The 18236-nt window shown below is 33.3% G+C and overlaps 1 protein-coding gene across 1 annotated transcript; it reads right to left on the reverse strand.

Moving 5' to 3' along the window:
- Positions 1 to 11814: 11814 nt before the first annotated feature.
- On the reverse strand, positions 11815 to 17185 carry ODAM (odontogenic, ameloblast associated; the record flags this gene model as incomplete). The annotated part of the gene is given in 9 exon segments (XM_082838158.1): positions 11815 to 11844; positions 12081 to 12212; positions 12214 to 12243; positions 12671 to 12742; positions 13547 to 13594; positions 14443 to 14547; positions 16334 to 16381; positions 16818 to 16994; positions 16996 to 17185. Coding segments are annotated over 9 exon segments (738 nt in total). The 5' UTR covers positions 17092 to 17185.
- Between the last annotated feature and the right edge of the window lie 1051 nt (positions 17186 to 18236).

Here is an 18236-nt window from a genome sequence, read left to right on the forward strand (position 1 = left end):
AGTTTCCCCCCTTATTTTTATTCTTGAGTTATCAAAATATAAAAAGTTTTCTGTATTTAATAAAGATTTTAATTATACTAAATCCTAAAGGATACACATAATTAGAAAATGTTCTGTTAGCTTTACATTACTCACTATTACCGTTGTCAAAAAGATTATGTGCTAGAAGCTGACAAATGCTTTACATGAAATACATTGTATATATTCACCATAGCCCTATGGGATAAGCTATGCAATTATTCTTATTTTACAGATGAGGAAAAGGGGGCTTAGAAGTTAAATATCTAAGATCATAAATCTAATAAACTGTGTAACTGGAATACAGAATTAGTCAGTTCCTAACCACAAGTAATAGGAAATGAATTAGGGAAAAATCTACTTAGTGAATCATAAGGAAGCTGTAGAGATTTTAAATAGTTATATAATCTGTTATTTAAAAATTTGTTTTTATATCAAAAGGGGTTACATTCCAACCTGTTTGGACAAAAGGCTACAACATGTAAAAAAGATAGTCTTTTAGTTTTATATACTTTAAACAACTATATATTAAAAAGATAATACATTTTTATTTGAGTAAGAGAAGAGTTAGACTAACCACAAAGTATTCTTCTTCTGCCTTTTGTTCTATTCAGGGTGTCAGCAGATTGGATGCTGCCCACCCATTTTGGACAGGGCAATTTACTCTACTGAGTCCACTGAGTTGGATGCTAATCTTGTGCAGAAAAAGTTTCACAGATACACTCAGAAACAATATTTAATCTAGACACTCTGCTACAAGTCAAGCTGACAGATAAAATTAGCCATCATACAAGGAAATGTTACCCATACTCTAAAGTAAAATCAGTCAATAGAAACAGACCCACAATCTATTGAAATCAACATATAAGAATGTTCAAGTAAATAGGATTAAACATGTTGAAGGATTTATAGAAATATGATTAATGTATTGAGTGAAATGTTGGAAATTTTCTGAAAAGATAAGAAAATTGTTGAAAAATCAAAAAAAATCCCAGAACTTAAATTTTAAAATCCTGAAATGAAAATTCATTGGAAGAGATTAATAGTAGAAGCAGATTAGATATAATAGATGAAAAGAGCAATGAATTTGACAAAGGTCAATAGAAATTTTCCAAACTGAACCACTCAGAAAAAAAAATTAACAAAGGCTCAATGATCTGAGGGATAATATCAAGTAATTTAATGTACACATTATTGAAGTTCTAGAATGAGAGAAGAGAGAAAATGGAACAGAAAAATAGTCAAAATGGAACTGAGAAAATTTTTTCCAGATTTGGTCAAAAACCAATGCCAAATCCAGGAAAGTCAGTGCACAGCAATTTGGATTCATATAAAGATAACCACACTTTTGCCTATTATAGTCAACCACCTAATACCAAAGATATAGAGAAAGTCTCAAAAGCAGCTCAAGAAGAAAGGCAATTTCATATGGGAAAACATCAGTATGACTGATGCTTGACTTTTTATCTGAATCGGTGGAGGCCAGAAGATAATGTAATGACATCTTCAAAGTGTAAAAAGAAATAAATCTGTAAGTTTAGAATTCTACATTCAGAAAGATAATCTATAAAAATGTGGGCTTAATAAAAGAATTTTAAGAGAAATAAAAGTGGAGGAAATTAACAATCATCAGACACAAACTAAGTAAAATTTAAAGAAAGTTCTTGAGGTTAAAGTGAAATTATACCGATAAAAATTCATACCTATAGGAAGTAAGGAATAGCACTAAAGTTGGTAAATATGTCAGTAAGTATAAACATATTTTTTCTTTTTTCTAAAATCTTTAAATATTTATGGACGTAAAGTGAAATACATGAAAACATTAGCACAAAGGACAATAGAGATGTAAATGGTATTATATTATTGTAAAATAATTTTGTTACCTGTAAAGAGAGAGGATATTAATTCCAGATGGACCATGATAAGTTAAGGATATATAGTATAATTTTCATAGAAACACTAAATGATACATATCTATTAGCTAAGTAGCCTATAAAGGAGATGGATAGGAAAAATAATAATACATGTTTAACTCAAAAAAGAAACAGGAAAACAAAAACACAGGTAACAAATAGAGAACAAAAGCAAACGGGTGTACTTAAACCCAATCATACCAATAATTACACCAAATTTATATAGACTAAACATTTCAATTAAAAGACAAATGTTGAGGCTGGTTAAAAAACAAGAACCAACTATATGCTGTTTATAAGACACACACTTTAAATATAAAGACAAACTGAAAGAAAAGGATGCTAAAGATATATTATGTAAACACTAATCAGAAGAAGCTTGCATGTCACCATTAATATTAGACAAAATAAGGTTCAAAATGAATTATATTATTGGAGATTAATTAGGGTCATGTCATAATGATTAAAAGGTCAGTTCCTCAAGAGCATATTAGTCCCAGATGTGTACATAAAATCAGAGCTTCAAAATATATGAAGAAAAAATTGACAGAAGCAGGCACAATAAATGAATCAACAATTGCAGTTTCAGACTTTCACTTTTATATTTAACTGACAAAATAGGGGAAATTTGAATGACACAATTAATCAAGTTGATCTAAGCGATATTTCTCGAACAGGGGGATCAGCAACTTCAGAATATATATTGTTTTTAAAGTGCACAGGAAATAGTCACCAAGACAGACCAAAGTCTGAGCCATTGACTAGGATCAATAACTTTCATAGGAATAAAATGGTATAAAATATGTTCTCATATGATACAGAATATGATTTAAATGGGTTTAATTACAAATCATTAACAATAACATATGTTGAAAATCCCCAAGTATTTAGAGATTTATCAACATAGTTCTCTCTAACTCATGAGTTAAAAAGGAGGGCAATAATAAGAAAGAAATTTTTGGCTTTACAATGTTTATATAAAAAGAGAAGAAATGTTTAGAATCAATGATCTGAGCCAGGGGTTGGCAAATTACAGGCTGAGGGTCAAATCTGGCCCATGTCTGTTATTTTTGTAAATAAAGTTTTATTGGAAGACAGCCATATCCATTCTTTGACATATTACCTATGGCTGCTTTCGCCCTACAATGTATGAGTTGGGTAGTTGCAACACACTGTTTGGACCACAAAGCCAAAAATATTTACTATCTGGCCCTTTCAAAAAAAAATTCACTGACACCTGTTACAAGCGTTTGTCTTAAGAAGCAAATAGAATAAAGAAAATAAGAAGAAACAAAAATCAATTAAATAAAAACTGAGCAAACAAAAAATTCAATGAAGTCAAAACTTTTTTTTAAATTTAATACAGAACTGATGAACTCCTAACTAGATAGATAAATAAAAAAGAAGAGGAAGTAGAGATTATGGAAAGAGACCATAACTACAGATTTGACAGACATTCAAAGGAAAATAAAGTTGCCTGATTAACATCTGCATGCCTATTAATTTGACAACTTAGAGAAATGGACAAGTTGTTTGAAAGACATACTTGCTAAAACTACATAAGAAATTAAGCATTGAGGCAATCCTATATTTAATAAAATAATTGAATTATAATGAAAAATATTCCCCCAAAGAATGCTCTAGTTTCAAATGGTTTCACCAGTGAGGTCTGTCAAACATTTAAAGAAGAAATAATACCAGTAATACACAAACTCTCTTAAAATATAGATAAATAGAACATTTCCCAACTCATTTTATGAAACCAAACCCCAATATAAAACTGTCAGGGACATTATGAGAGAATAAAATTGTTGACTAGTAGTGTTCACAAACACAGATGCAAAAATCATTCATGGAATATTAGTGAATAAGATAAAGCAATATTTTTAAAAGATACCACATTATAACAAATTAGCATTTTTTTCCCAGGAGTGAAAGGTTGATTGAACACTTAAAAGTGAAACAATGTAATTTACTACATTAACCAAATCAAAGGGAAAATTCATATTTTTATTTCAGTAAATGCAGAGAAGTCATTTAACAAAAGTCAACACTCATTCATAATAAAAATTCTCACCAAACTAGGATTTCTCACCAAAAGGGAATTTCCACAATCCTTAAAGGTAATTTATGGGAAATGTTCAGCTGACATCATACTTAATTGTTAAATAATGAATGCTTTCCTCCTAATAACAGTAACAATGCAAGTATATACACTTTTATTCTTTCTAATCACCATTACACTGGATACCCTAGTCAGAGTAACAAAGTGAGGAAAGGAATAAAAAATGTACAGAGTAATAGAAACAAGTGAAATTATTTTTATTTCCAGAAAACCTGTTTGTTTTTTGGGTTTTTTTTGGTGGAAAATAATATGGAACCTACAAAGCAACTGTGGAAACTGATAAGTGTATTTAGCAAGATCATTGCATACAAGTTCAATGTACAAAAATCAACTGCAACTCTTAGAGGAAAACATAGGAAGAACAGTCTTTGACATAAATCACAGCAAGATCTTTTTTGATCCACCTCCTAGAGCAATGGAAATAAAAACAAAAATAAACAAATGGGACCTAGTGAAACTTAAAAGCTTTTGCACAGTAAAGGAAACCATAAACAAGACGAAAAGACAACCCTCAGAATGGGAGAAAATATTTGCAAATGAATCAACAGACAAAGGATTAATCTCCAAAATATATAAACAGTTCATGCTGCTCAATATTAAATAAACAAACAACCCAATCAAAAAATGGGCAGAAAACCTAAATAAACATTTCTCCAAAGAGGTCATACAGATGGCCAAGAAGCACATGAAAAGCTGCTCAACGTCACTAATTATTAGAGAAATGCAAATCAAAACTACAATGAGGTATCACCTCACACCAGTTAGAATGGGCATCATCATCAGAAAATCTAGAAACAACAAATGCTGGAGAGGGTGTGGAGAAAAGGGAACCCTCTTGCACTGCTGGTGGGAATGTAAATTGATACAGCCACTATGGAGAAGAGTATGGAGGTTCCTCAGAAAACTAAAAATAGAACTACCATATGATCCAGCAATCCCACTACTGGGCATATACCCAGAGAAAACCATAATTCAAAAAGACACATGCACCCCAATGTTCATTGCAGCACTATTTACAGTAGCCAGGTCATGGAAGCAACCTAAATGCCTATCAACAGACAAATGGATAAAGAAGATGTGGTACATATATGCAATGGAATATTACTCAGCCATAAAAAGGAATGGAATTGGGTCATTTGTAGAGATGTGGATGCATGTAGAGGCTGTCATAGAGAGTGAAGTAAGTCAGAAAGAGAAAAACAAATATAGCATATTAACACATATATGTGGAACCTAGAAAAATGGTACAGATGAACCAGTTTGCAGGGCAGAAATTGAGGCACAGATGTAGAGAAGAAATGTATGGACACCAAGGGGGGAAAGCAGTGGTGGGTGGTGGTGGTGGTGTGATGAATTGGGAGATAGGGATTGACATGTATACACTGATGTGTATAAAATGGTTGACTAATAAGAACCTACTATATATATAAAAAAAATATCAACTGCCTTTCTATATGCTAAAAATAGAAAATAAAATTTAAAAATATAAAAATATTTAGAAAAATAATTAACAAATAGTGCAAGACCTCTACACTGAGAACCACAGAACGTTTCAGAGATAAATATAAAAATTTATATAAAATATAAATTTACTATCTGGCCACTTTTTTTTTTTGAAAGAGCCAGATAGTAAATATTTTTGTCTTTGTGGTCCAAACAGTCTGTTGCAACTACCCAACTCATACATTGTAGGGTGAAAGCAGCCATAGATAATATGTCAGAGAATGGATATGGCTCTCTTCCAATAAAACTTTATTTACAAAAAAGCAGACATGGGCCAGATTTGACCCTCAGCCTATAATTTGCCAACCCCTGGCTTAGATCATTGATTCTAAACATTTCTTCTATTTTTATATAAGCATTTTAAAGTCAAAAAATTCTTTCTTATTATTGCCTGAATAAGTATATACCATGTTCCTGAACTGGAATACTCAATATGGTTAAGATGCCAAGTATTTCCTGTTTGGTCTTGAGATTCAACACTATCCATTAAAACTTAGCAGGGTAGAAATTGACAATCCACTTCTAAAATTTATATAGAAATGCAAAAGACATAAAGTTATAGTAATAAAGACTGTTTAGTGTTGATGCAAAGACAGAAAAGCAGTTAAATGGAATAAAATAGTCAAAAATAGATGCAGATACATAAAGTCTATTGATTTTCAATAAAGATACAAAGGCAATTCAATAAGGAAAAGATAACCTTTTAAACAAATTATCCTGGAATGATTAGATATCTTTATGGAAAGAATTATCCTTGACCCCTATCTTCACACTCTACACAAAAATCAATGACTATAGATTTAAATGTAAAAGCTAAACCATTAAAAATTCTGTAAGAAAACATAGGAGAATATATTCATTACTTTGGGGTAGGTGAAGACTTCTTTATTAGCACACTAGACACTAACCTTCAAAAAACTGACAAATTTAACTACACCAAAAAAAAAAACCCAAACATTCCAATCCTCAAAAACCACGCTAAGAAATGAATGAAAAGACAAGCTACAGACTGGAAAAAGTATTCACAAAAACATTTATTGGGCCAAGTATGTTATCTAGAATACGTAAAAGGCTCTTACAAATCAATCATAAGAATATGATTGAAAAATTGATTCAAAAAATAGGGCTTCCCTGGTGGCGCAGTGGTTGAGAGTCCTCCTGCCGATGCAGGGAACACGGGTTCGTGCCCCGGTCTGGGAAGATTCCACATGCCACGGAGCGGCTGGGCCCATGAGCCATGGCCGCTGAGCCTGCGCGTCCAGAGCCTGTGCTCCGCAACCGGAAAGGGCTGCGTACCGCAAAAAAATAAAAATAAAAAAGATATACTAATTGTCAGTAAGCATAGAAAAACAACATATTGTTAGTCATCAGGCAAATGCAAATTAAAGCTGCAAAATATATAGTATATTAGAGTAGATATAGACTGAACTGTTTAATATATTAGGTTGAGGAACAGATTTAGGAGTCAGGGATAACTTATATATGTTTATTAAAGTCACAGCAATAGAAATGTTCATCCAGTGGTTTCTGAGAGAGAAGAGAGGGTAGAGGTCAAACTTTGTGAAGGTTAATTTTGAAGGGATGTTTGATAGAAGAGGAACTCATGGAAATGACTTAAAAATACAGTTCTAAATGTTGACCAGAATGTGCAGGAATTAGAATTGTGACACATTGCTGACCAGAGTATAAAATGTTACAGCCACATTGGAAACTACTTAGCAGTTAGTTATAATAAACTTACCCTATGATTTATCTCCACTTTGTGGTATTTACTCAAGAGAAATGAAAACATATGTTTACAAAAGGACGTGTACAAGAATGTTCATAGCATTGTTATTCCTAATGGTAAATAATTAGAAACAACCCAAATGTTCTTCAATAGGAGAATAAATAAACTGTAGTATATTCATATAATGTAACATACAATTTAAGCAATAACGTGAATGAATCACAAAAGCATTATACTGAGTGAAGGAAGCTGCCACAAAAGAACACAGTGTATAAAGTAATAAAATAATTTTAAAAAATTTAAAAAAGAAAGAAGAGAGAAACCAAACAGAAAAAAACAAATCCACCAATCATAACAAGTGCTAAAAACTATACTAAAAACAACAACAACAACAACAATTTGAACATACAAAACAAACAAACAAAAGAATACATAGTGTGTGATTTAATTTATGTAAAGTTCCAGAACAAGCAAAATTAATACATGGTGATAGAAATTTTATTTTTGAAAGTAGTAGCTTGGCATGAGAATGGGGAGACTAGATTGACCAGAAAAGAGAAGGAAGGTGGAGTGGTGGAAATGTTCTGCAACTTGATAGGAGTGATAGTTACAAAGTATACACATTTATATGTATATGTATGCACATGTGTATATGTAAATCAAACTCATCAAACTTAAACTATACATTTAAAAGTATGGCAAGACTATGATGATGGATTGGTTGTGTAAGCAGTATTGGAGGTGAGAACATGCATGGGTTCTGTACATCAGTCTTGAACTAATGCTGTTATAATATATTTAGATAGGAAGCAGCCAGTGGAGTAGGTTGGTAGGGAAAGTTTTGAGGCTAAAGTGTGGATTATCAACTATAAGCAATGTTGATTCTAGAGAAATTATTCTACATAAAGTTTCTCTGGTTAGATCTGTTCAAAATTGAACTGTTTTTCTGCTTTGCCTTTCTTACACTGGCCTGGGATGGAGAGATTTGGATGCCAGGGTTAAAACAAACAGACACATAAAACATAGTTCTTTGCATGTATCCTGGCGATATTTCCATTAACTGTACACTCTTGTCTTCCTAACCTTAGTAACAAAAATGATAGAGTTTAAAGCTCTTCTATAAAGTAGTCTGAAAGTATAGAATATTTCACTGATAGTGATTATAGTATTCATGTTTTCAAACATAGTTGTTGCTCAAGAATACCTTACTAAGACTTAACATCTTCCTGAAACAGATTGGATACTGAACAGTCTGAGATTCAGAAAGTTTTTAAGCTGAGTCACTAAATTGGATTTTTAAAAACCATCCAGAGTAATAAGGTCCTTTTAATATTGCCAAGAATAAAGAAATAAATTTGGCATGCTTAGCTTAATATTAATGTTTTTATCAAAATATTTATTCTTGAAGGAACTTCTCAATGTTTATCTTTGCATTATTTTATTTATGTAGAACTTATCTATTTTATGCTTTTATATGTTAATATTGTGTTTATATAACTTGTGTAATTTTCAAAGCATTTATTATCGTAACCCTTAATACTGCCAAGTTTTTGACGATTATAGCATGATGCTTTGAGCTTTGTGGTTTTCCCTGAGTTCTGCTTCTCTTCACTGTACCTTCAAATAGAAGAGCTATGTTGTGCTCATTTCTCTTCTTTAGTCTCTGACCATCCCCTTTCTCCTCCTCTTTAAAAAGAGAAGTGGAATACTTGCTATGTTCCAGAATGTTTTCTAAACATTCAGCATGAATTACCAAGTTCCTAAGTGCCGAACGTGCGTTTTAACAGACATCTTGTCGTTTGACTCCCCATGTCATGTCCAACATTAAGAGGTCTGTCAATTACTCAGAATTACTTTCAACTCACCAATTTAGGGAAAAAAAGGACAATGTATAAGATGAAGGTAGAATAGGTGATTATTGGGTTACTATTCTATAGGGTAAGTAACATATTCCAGAGTCATAACATTACTAAATGCTGGAAAAAGATATGATTCTAGGAATTGTGATCAACTTTAAAGTAAAATATTAACCAAATTTGCTTGAAACCACCTAATACATGTTCATTCATTTATTTATTCACTCATTCATTCATTTTCCTTTTCATACAAATAGTTTCACACACATCAATACACATCTACATACAAATACGTGAAGTATATTGAATGTCAATTTTTTTTTCTCAGAATTTCAACTGAAAGTTCAAAGCTGAGAAAATAACTAAGAAGTACTTCCATAATCACGAGTAAAGGGAGAAAATTAACATTTTCTGAGTACAATTGACTCTTGAACAAAGTGGGAGTTAGGAACACCGACCCGCACACAGTCAAAAATCCATGTATCGGGGCTTCCCTGGTGGCACAGTGGTTGAGAGTCCGCCTGCTGATTAAGGGGACATGGGTTCGTACCCTGGTCCGGGAGAATCCCACATGCCGTGGAGCGGCTGGGCCCATGAGCCATGGCTGCTGAGCCTGCGCGTCCGGAGCCTGTGCTCCGCAACGGGAGAGGCCACAACGGTGAGAGGCCCACGTATCGCAAAAAATAAATAAATAAAAATTAAAAATCCATGTATAAATTTACAGCCGGCACTCCACATCTGTGGTTCCTCATCCGAGGATTCAACCAACTGCAGATCGTATAGTATGGTTGGAGGTATTTATTGAAAAAAATCTGCTTATAACTGTATCCCCACAGTTCAAAACTGTGTTGCTCAAGGGACAGCCATACTTCATATGAGCCAGATATCTTACATGTGTTATTTCACGTAGTCCTTTCAGAAAGTTTGAAAAGGTAAATATTGTTATCTCTGTTTTACACCAGAAAACTGAGACTCAGGTTAGGTGACTTGCTGAAGGTTGAAAGCCATATTGAAAGCCACATCTGATGAAATCCAGAATCTATGCCCTATTTTGTACTAGATGTTGCTTCTCCAAACCAGTATACATCTTCTTGAGGAGCTATCCTTTTGGGTGATGACAGCCATCTCTCTGTGTATCTGTGTCATATGGGGAGTGTGTACTTAATGACATCTGTCACCAAATAATTTTGATTTTAATAGGGAGTGCATCAGAAGGAATCTAGCTGAACGGACCTGGGAGGAATAATGAGATGATATGTCAAAGTTAAGTACATACTTTAGTTCATTAGTGTCAGTCACCACACTCGTAAATCCAATGACAGGATGTCTTTATTCTCATTGATGCCACCATTTTCCAGAGCCTTCCTTTATTAATGCAATTATACAATTGATTCAGCAATTGATATTTTCTTTATTCTCATTGTTGTTACTTTCCAGATTATGCAATGATAGGATATTTGAAAAGAAATACAATTTTGTAAAGCTAAGGCTAAGGCTTATTAAGTGATTGCATCACTTTTCTGTGACATTTAAAGTGTATAATACTATTTATAAGTAAAATGTTCAGGAGAAGAGCCAAAATATTTTATATTTTTCAAAGACCTGATGTTAACATTGAGGAAGTAAATAGCCTAAAATGATATCCAAGGCACTGCCACATCTTTTCTCTGAAAAATAAAATAAAAGAACATTTTAATAGTTTAAGACAGTCTAATGAGACTGTCTTCTGTAAAATTTCCTAGATATTTTCTAAATTGCTTAAAAAGAAATAAAATACTTTTCTGGCATTGGTGCAGAAGGTCACACTCTACTGAAATCCCCTTAGTATTTCTGATTAAAAAGCTTGAAACTTGCATTGAATGAAATGTTACATTACAGAAGAGACTTCTAAAGAGCTGCTCACATTATTCACTTCTGGCTGTAATTTTATAGACTTTTTTTTTAAATCTGAAGAATGTTAAGTATTCATTTTCACAGAAGGAGAAATCAGAAGAGACTCATAGGCAGCAGGGAGGAGGTTTCAAAAATCTTTGCCTTTTACTTTTCCATTTCAGGCCAAATTGTTAGCTGCTTTTTTTTCTAATTTTTTTTTGTTTGCTTTTTAGTGTGTATTTTTTACTTCTTGGAGTCATCCCAACCTGCACTTCTATCAAACACCCAGTACCTTCATAGCCAACCAAGCCCATTAGGACAGGTAATTAATTAAAGTTATATTTAAAATAAAAATCATGGAATTTTAAATTCCCATGTGATTGTACAAATGTTTTATCACTTTGATACTTTATTTCATTCCAAACTAATACAGATGTATTGGCATTATTACAACTTTTAGCTTGCAAAGTGAAGTGTTGATTTGGGAGAACTGACTTTGTACATAGTATCTGTTGAATGTCTTTTACATGGACCTAGTATATTTACTATTTGTGCTTTCAGAGTTTATACCAAGTTTATGGCATAGGCAGACATGATCCTCAAAAATTTATTTTGATTTTTAAAAAATTGCTAAAGTCTCTTAATTATTATTAGCTTTGTATTTTTTTTATTTTGTTGTACACCTTTTCATTAGTTCTCCTTATAATTTTTTTCTTTTAATTTACAACATGTCACGGTACTTAAGGCATGCCTCTTGGCAAATACCTACCCCAAACTCTGAATGATTAGGATAACATCTTATGGTTCCTTTAGGCTATTGGTCTTGGCCTAGTGAAAAAAGGATACGCATAAGAAGCTCTTATTAAATCAAAATTAAATTATATTCTGATTAATTGATTATCTGTAAGCAATTATTGGTCTTCCTATTCAAGGTTAAGACCATATATTCTACTATATCTTAACTGTCATTATTTCTAAGACTAAGTCCTATAAATTAAGCACTAACTTTATACTTTCTATTAGACATCAATTTCTTACATAAAATAAATCTTTGATTACTCTACCTTCTTTTCCATGAGTTCTGGGGTAATAGTTGAGTCAATAGCAGAAGTAAAAAAATTTGTTGTGCTGGGTTTTTGTGAAGTTGAAGGAATGAAAATTCCTGCATTGGCGTGCTTAAAATTTATCATTTTTTTTTTGTAAATATGGTGACACTCCTCCTGCTGGCTATAAGGGTGACAAAAAAAAAGTGGTTACAGGTTCAAGGACAAGGTCAAAATTGGGAAGAATATAAAGAAATAGGATTGAGATGCAAAGCAAGGATTTTATTTGAGAAGTAAATACCTTTATTAATTTTCTAGATTATAATCTATCCTTTAGAAAGACTATAAATATATGCCAGCAAACATGGATGTGTCTTAATACCTAACTTTAAATGAGTGTACCCAAGGAGAGTATCTGGCATGTAGTAACGCTCAATAAATATTTGATGAACTGAGTGAATTGAATCTTGCTTGGAAAACGATTACAGGGGGAAGAAGTAATTATTGTGTGGAATAATAACATTTTCATTAAAATGAACAGTAATGCAGGGACCTGTAGGTTGTCAGTTGCTTATTTACAGTAGCTAGCAAAGTGTGGTAAGGAAACTTACCATCACAGCAATTTCAGGAGCTGTGCCTAGGAAGGGATCAAAGGCTGGTTGCTGCTGTCCTCTCGGCATAACCTGAAAAATTGCAAAGTTTAAAAAAGTCTAAATTATTAATCGATAAAATATGTTGTTTTGCACCCAAGGCAGTTAAACCCTTCCCAACTTCTTCAATTAGTTTCTTAAAAACGAACAAAATAATTTAGATTTGAGAAAGAGAAAAGCAGCTCCTGACGCTGAGAAAATGGACTGACACAATAGCTCTGCTGCAGTGTTTTCAGGAGCCGTCCTGACATTCTATTCTGGACGTTCATGTTCTCCTGTTGTACATTAACAATCCTACAGAACACCAACATAAGACAGGTCGCCTCTGAGCATGATGAAGTACAATCAAAACAACACCACTTTGTAATCTTGTCCAAAGCAAGGTCCCTGTGCAAGGCATGAAATACCAGGCATCCTTAGGTCCTGGCTAATCTGAATAATTCCTATTTCTTTACCAGTCATAGTCTTTGCCTCTCTCCATTACCTTCTAGGTAAGAATTGGAAAGTTACCCAATCACAGAACTACCCCCACTACTTGAGAACACCCAATCCAAGGTGAACCATCACTCCTTTAACTCTTCCCAAAATCACCTGACACAAGGCCAGACCCTGTAAGAAGTCATTCCAATACCTTCCTGTTAAGACACCCCACAGTTCTCCATGGTGTGTGTTCTCCCCTGTTACAATGAGTGGGTAAATCCAATTTTGTCCAACTAGGGGTGTGTTCCTGGTGGTTTTTGACTAAAGGGCAATGATAGATTTAATAGTTTGTGAAGCAAGTAGTTCCAAAAGTTAGTTCCTTTTTTTTTTTTTAGTGAAAGGTATACGTCTACTTACAGGTTCTGCTTGTCGTGGAATATATCCAAATTCAGTATAGAATGGCATCTGTCAGAATTTAGAAAAATGCATTAGGTTTGCTCTGATGATTTTTGTCATAATGTGGTGGTAAATGATTACTGAAATATATATATATATATATATATATATATATATATATATATATATACACATTATACTATAGTAAAGACTTTTTTGAAAGTTTGTATGTCCTAGGTGGTAAAAATTATTGTTAAATTACCAAGCATCCTTTTACCACCATATAATTTCTAGGTTAAAACTCTCCCTTTCTCTTTAAGTTAATATGACTTAATTGGAAGTACTACTACCAGTCATTTAAAGCATAATTTCCAGTTTTCTCTAATTGATTAGGCAAGTTTTAAGTGATGATAAGTTTAAAAAAAAACTAATTTCCATTCTAATTAAAATCTAGTTATGTATGAGACACCTGAATTTATATTAGAATTCTACCAATTTATTGCAGGTCCACAAAACTCAAAATAATGTTACCTAATTTTACCTCAAGATCTGGTGATCATAAGTGCCTTTTATCATGGTAGCTATTTAAAAAAATAATAACCACATGTATATGAGAAAAGGGATGCTGGTAGATTTTTAAAAGTTAGAAAACTTCATTTTCCAATACGATTCAGATTTTGGCCTCTGATTCAGCTGAAGTCCATTCACTGACTTTACTCTTTCAAAATTCAGCCTTGGAGTATATTTCCAAATTAGTGACATGTTAAAAGAAAGCACTATATCCTTTTATGACCACCAGTTCAAGCTGTTGAGTTTTTGCACTAAGTATAATCAGATATTCTCTTCTCTGAAAATTTACCTTATCTTCTTTATTCTCAGGTGGAACTAGTCAAACTAAAATCAAACACTTATAGTACCTGCTCCTCAAACAGCAGCTGTCTGGTTTGCAGAGGTGACTGTGCGACTGTTTGTTGAGGCTGGTCCCAGGGTAGCAGCATGTAAACTGGGTAGTACAGAAGCATCTATTTGTAAACAGAAAAGTATAGAAGAGCTTCCTTTAGTTCAAGACTTAAAAAAAAATACCCTCTAATATCAATATTGTATTAAAGCTAATTTGTATTTAGCAATTTTATGAACAAAAGAACACATGAAGCAGTCCTTCCCAAACTTTAGAGTAAACTTGTATTGCAAGTGACACTGGACTTTGTTTCAATGTTGCTTGGTCAGACACATTAGGAAGTAGTGAATTCAACTAATAACAGGCGTTTTTTAACAGGGCACCTTGGACTTTATATATAAATTACTTTGCAAGTATCTAAGAAGACAGCCTGTGCAGCATTTTCCATTTATTTTTTTGAAACTATATATTCTGCAGAACATGGTATTAGAAATTCTACCATAATGAATGAATTCTCAGGAATGTATTTCCTTTAATAATTGCCACTTTATTAAAACAGTCCATAAGTATTGTAGAATACTTCAAAAATCCAGAAATAGACAAGGAACAAATAAAATCACCTGCAATTTCACCACCCACATTATCATGTATTAGCTTGCACTTATGTCTGTATATGCATATGTGTTTATAGAAAATGAGGATCATTGTACATACATGGGGTTTTGTGTGCTATTTTCTTTCCTTGTATAATTAAATGAAACCTTATTGGATATAAGAGCTAAAAAAATGATAACTGTGGTTTGAGAAGAGGTATATTTTGTACAGTGGTTCTTCACCCTAGCTAACGATCAAAAACACTAATTGAACATTTTAACAGATAATCAGTTTTGATCTACTCATGGGGTTTTTATTCATTAGGTGTGGGACAGGGTCCAGGCATTTGTAATTTTCAAAATCATCACCAGAGATTCTAATGCAAAGCCAGGTTGGAGAGCCACTGGTTAGGTGGTTAAAGGAAGGGTGAAGAATTATATTCTAACTCAGCTATTTATTTTCATCAGGATTGGGAACTTAATCTCATAAAGACTTAGTTTCTTGATCCTTAAAATGAAGTAATTCCACTTGTCAGGTATCTAACTCTCTAAATGCTGTGGCATGGAATGAGATAATGTCTAGAGGTAACTTTTGTTTTATAATAGGAGTGGACAAAATTACATAATTATGATTACATTAAAGCCAAGTGGTGTAATGTTTTACAAAACGGTCAATATTCTGCTGGTGAATAATATAATTTATCCATATCACTATTTCTTTGAGCCCAGGATATTATAAAATTAACTACCCAAACATTAAGAGGGTTTTCTATATCACTTTAACGATTCTACTAGTTTGCATTCATTTTTTAAAGATTCTGTTATTTAATGGAAATCACCACCATTTGACTGTAATATTGGAGTTAAACTGAAAATATTTTGAGCATAACTCAGAAAAACTCTCTCTGTATCATATGGTATTTTATCCGATTAATGCATCTTTCTCTGAACCAAAATTTAGGGTTGGGCACAGTCAGCCCATGGTATTTCTCCAGAGTTGTTACCAAATGCCAGCATTCTAGGTGCAGAGAGGACACAACCTAAGGCTTAGTGAGCTCTTTAATTCCCAACAAAGTAATGTCCTGGAAACTCAAGGGTCCTGAAGAGTCTCGGCTGGTCTTTCTTTTGGAGCTCTTAAGTGAGCCTAATATTAACAAACTGTTACCAGCCCAGCAGTGGTGGTATCTAGATCGTGATAGCACTGTACGTGTTTGTAGCCCTGCTGTAGGAATAAGAGCTACAAATATAGAAGAAGCATTCAGTGGAGAGGGTATACAGCCATCTCTGTATAGGAGTGATGGCATTCCTTTCATTTACCTGTGCTAGTTCACGAGGCATTTTGAAGGAGAACACAGAGGGCATAACCTGCCAAAAAAGGAATTATAAAAAAGTTATACTTGACTTTTTAATTTAAAATTCCAGAGCTGTTTTCTTTAGACCTAGCCATACAAATGTATAATTTGTATTAGCAGACTTCTATGACGACAAAAAGTCATCTATTGTGTGTACCATCATTAACGCAAATTGCCCTTTTTTTAAAGATGATATTTCCCTAGTTATCCTTTCCAAGACATGTTTTAACACTTTTGATTTGTCCTGGACTGCTGACTTAAATAGCATTTTTTATGACAGAAATCACAAAGATAAGGAATTACTTCCAGTGATGGTAGAAATATATTATGAGAAAGAATTCTTGCTCAATAACTCCTGTCTTATTTCAAAGCTGGTTCATATTCTTTTTCACATTCCATGTGCATTATCTCTCTTCTGGGTAACAAGATGGAAGAGGTCCGACTTACATTTTATTAGGGCCCTGTTTGGTCTGCGGTGGTGTTTGAGGCTGTGAGGGGTTCAGCTGTCCTGCCCGGGTTTCTTGGGCAAAACTGACCTGTCCTGGGAAGGGTATCTGATTTGGGACCTGTCCAGCAAACCAGTCGAGAGTTGATAAAGGGAATTGGGAGAGTCCTGGAATTTGAGCCCTGCTGCTGCTGTTGTAGAATCCCAGGGAAAGGAGTAATCCATGAATTAAATGGATCCTGGGAAGACACAAAAGAAAGGAAGCATTTCTCTTTCATTTCAAAAAGAATTTAAAATCACTCCTGAGCAAGAAGGAGACAAAATGTAAACATTTTCTATATTTCCATTGCTCCATTATAAAAAAGGGCAGATCCTGGCACATTGTGAGCCATGCAAGCAGCAGGAACAATGCTAAATCCCCAGTGCTCATAATGTGACATATGGGACAGAATGAGGTGGATAAAGGCTACAGTTTTTGCAGTTGCCAGACTGGTTTCAAATCTTCTTCTTCTTTTTTTTTTTTTTAACCACTTAGCTGAATATGACTTTGTGTAAAATGGTTAATTTAAATATCTCATAGTTATGAGACTTTGTGCCCGGCATATAACAAGTTCTCAATAAATAAATGTTCACCTGATTATAGTTTTTACTTTAGTCTTCAAACAAATGGTAGTTAGAATATATAGGACAAATTCATAACTTTAAAAATTAAGATTTTAGAATCAGAAAACATTTTGTTCTCATACCAAGTACCACAAGAAATGAGTGGTAGAAATGTATTCTTGAAATAATTTTTGAGGTAGGGGTACCTGAAGCCGTAGTGGCTGAAGTTGAGCATTATTAAGGTTCAGAAGTAACTAGAGAAGGAAAGATAATATGAAAACAAGATTACTGCACATGCTAAAACTATTAAGAACGTTTACTACAAATATATCACAAGTCAGAGCTAGCTGATCATAATTTCCTGTTAGAGGTGAGATGTTTTCTTACTAAGCTTATAATAAATGACAGTGATTAGAGGTTAGGATTTAACTACCCCTCCCCTGCTGTATATGAGATTGCACAACTTTAGCCCATTCCAGTGGTTTAGTTAGTCATTTTATGCTCTTAAACACCTATTTACACCATATCAGGTGTTATTAGAACAAAAAGGTATACAAGAATCTGTCTCTACTTTTAAAGAATTTGCAATCAAACAAGGGGGGCAAAGTAATATTCTAGAAACAACTTGGTATACAAAACAAACATAAACATTGGAAATGCATTTGGATATAAAGAGCTAGTGGGTAGAATTGCAGGATAAATCAACAGAAAGCTTTTTATCTCTTCCCCACTGGGTTTCTATAAAACAAAGAAATAAAAAAATGAGGGACATTGTTTTAAGTATTTAAACTAACTTCATTGCTGTTGCTTGCAGACATAA

This window comes from Leucopleurus acutus (genome assembly GCF_964270905.1).
Source record: "Leucopleurus acutus genome assembly, chromosome: 4".
NCBI classification, from domain to species: domain Eukaryota; kingdom Metazoa; phylum Chordata; class Mammalia; order Artiodactyla; family Delphinidae; genus Leucopleurus; species Leucopleurus acutus.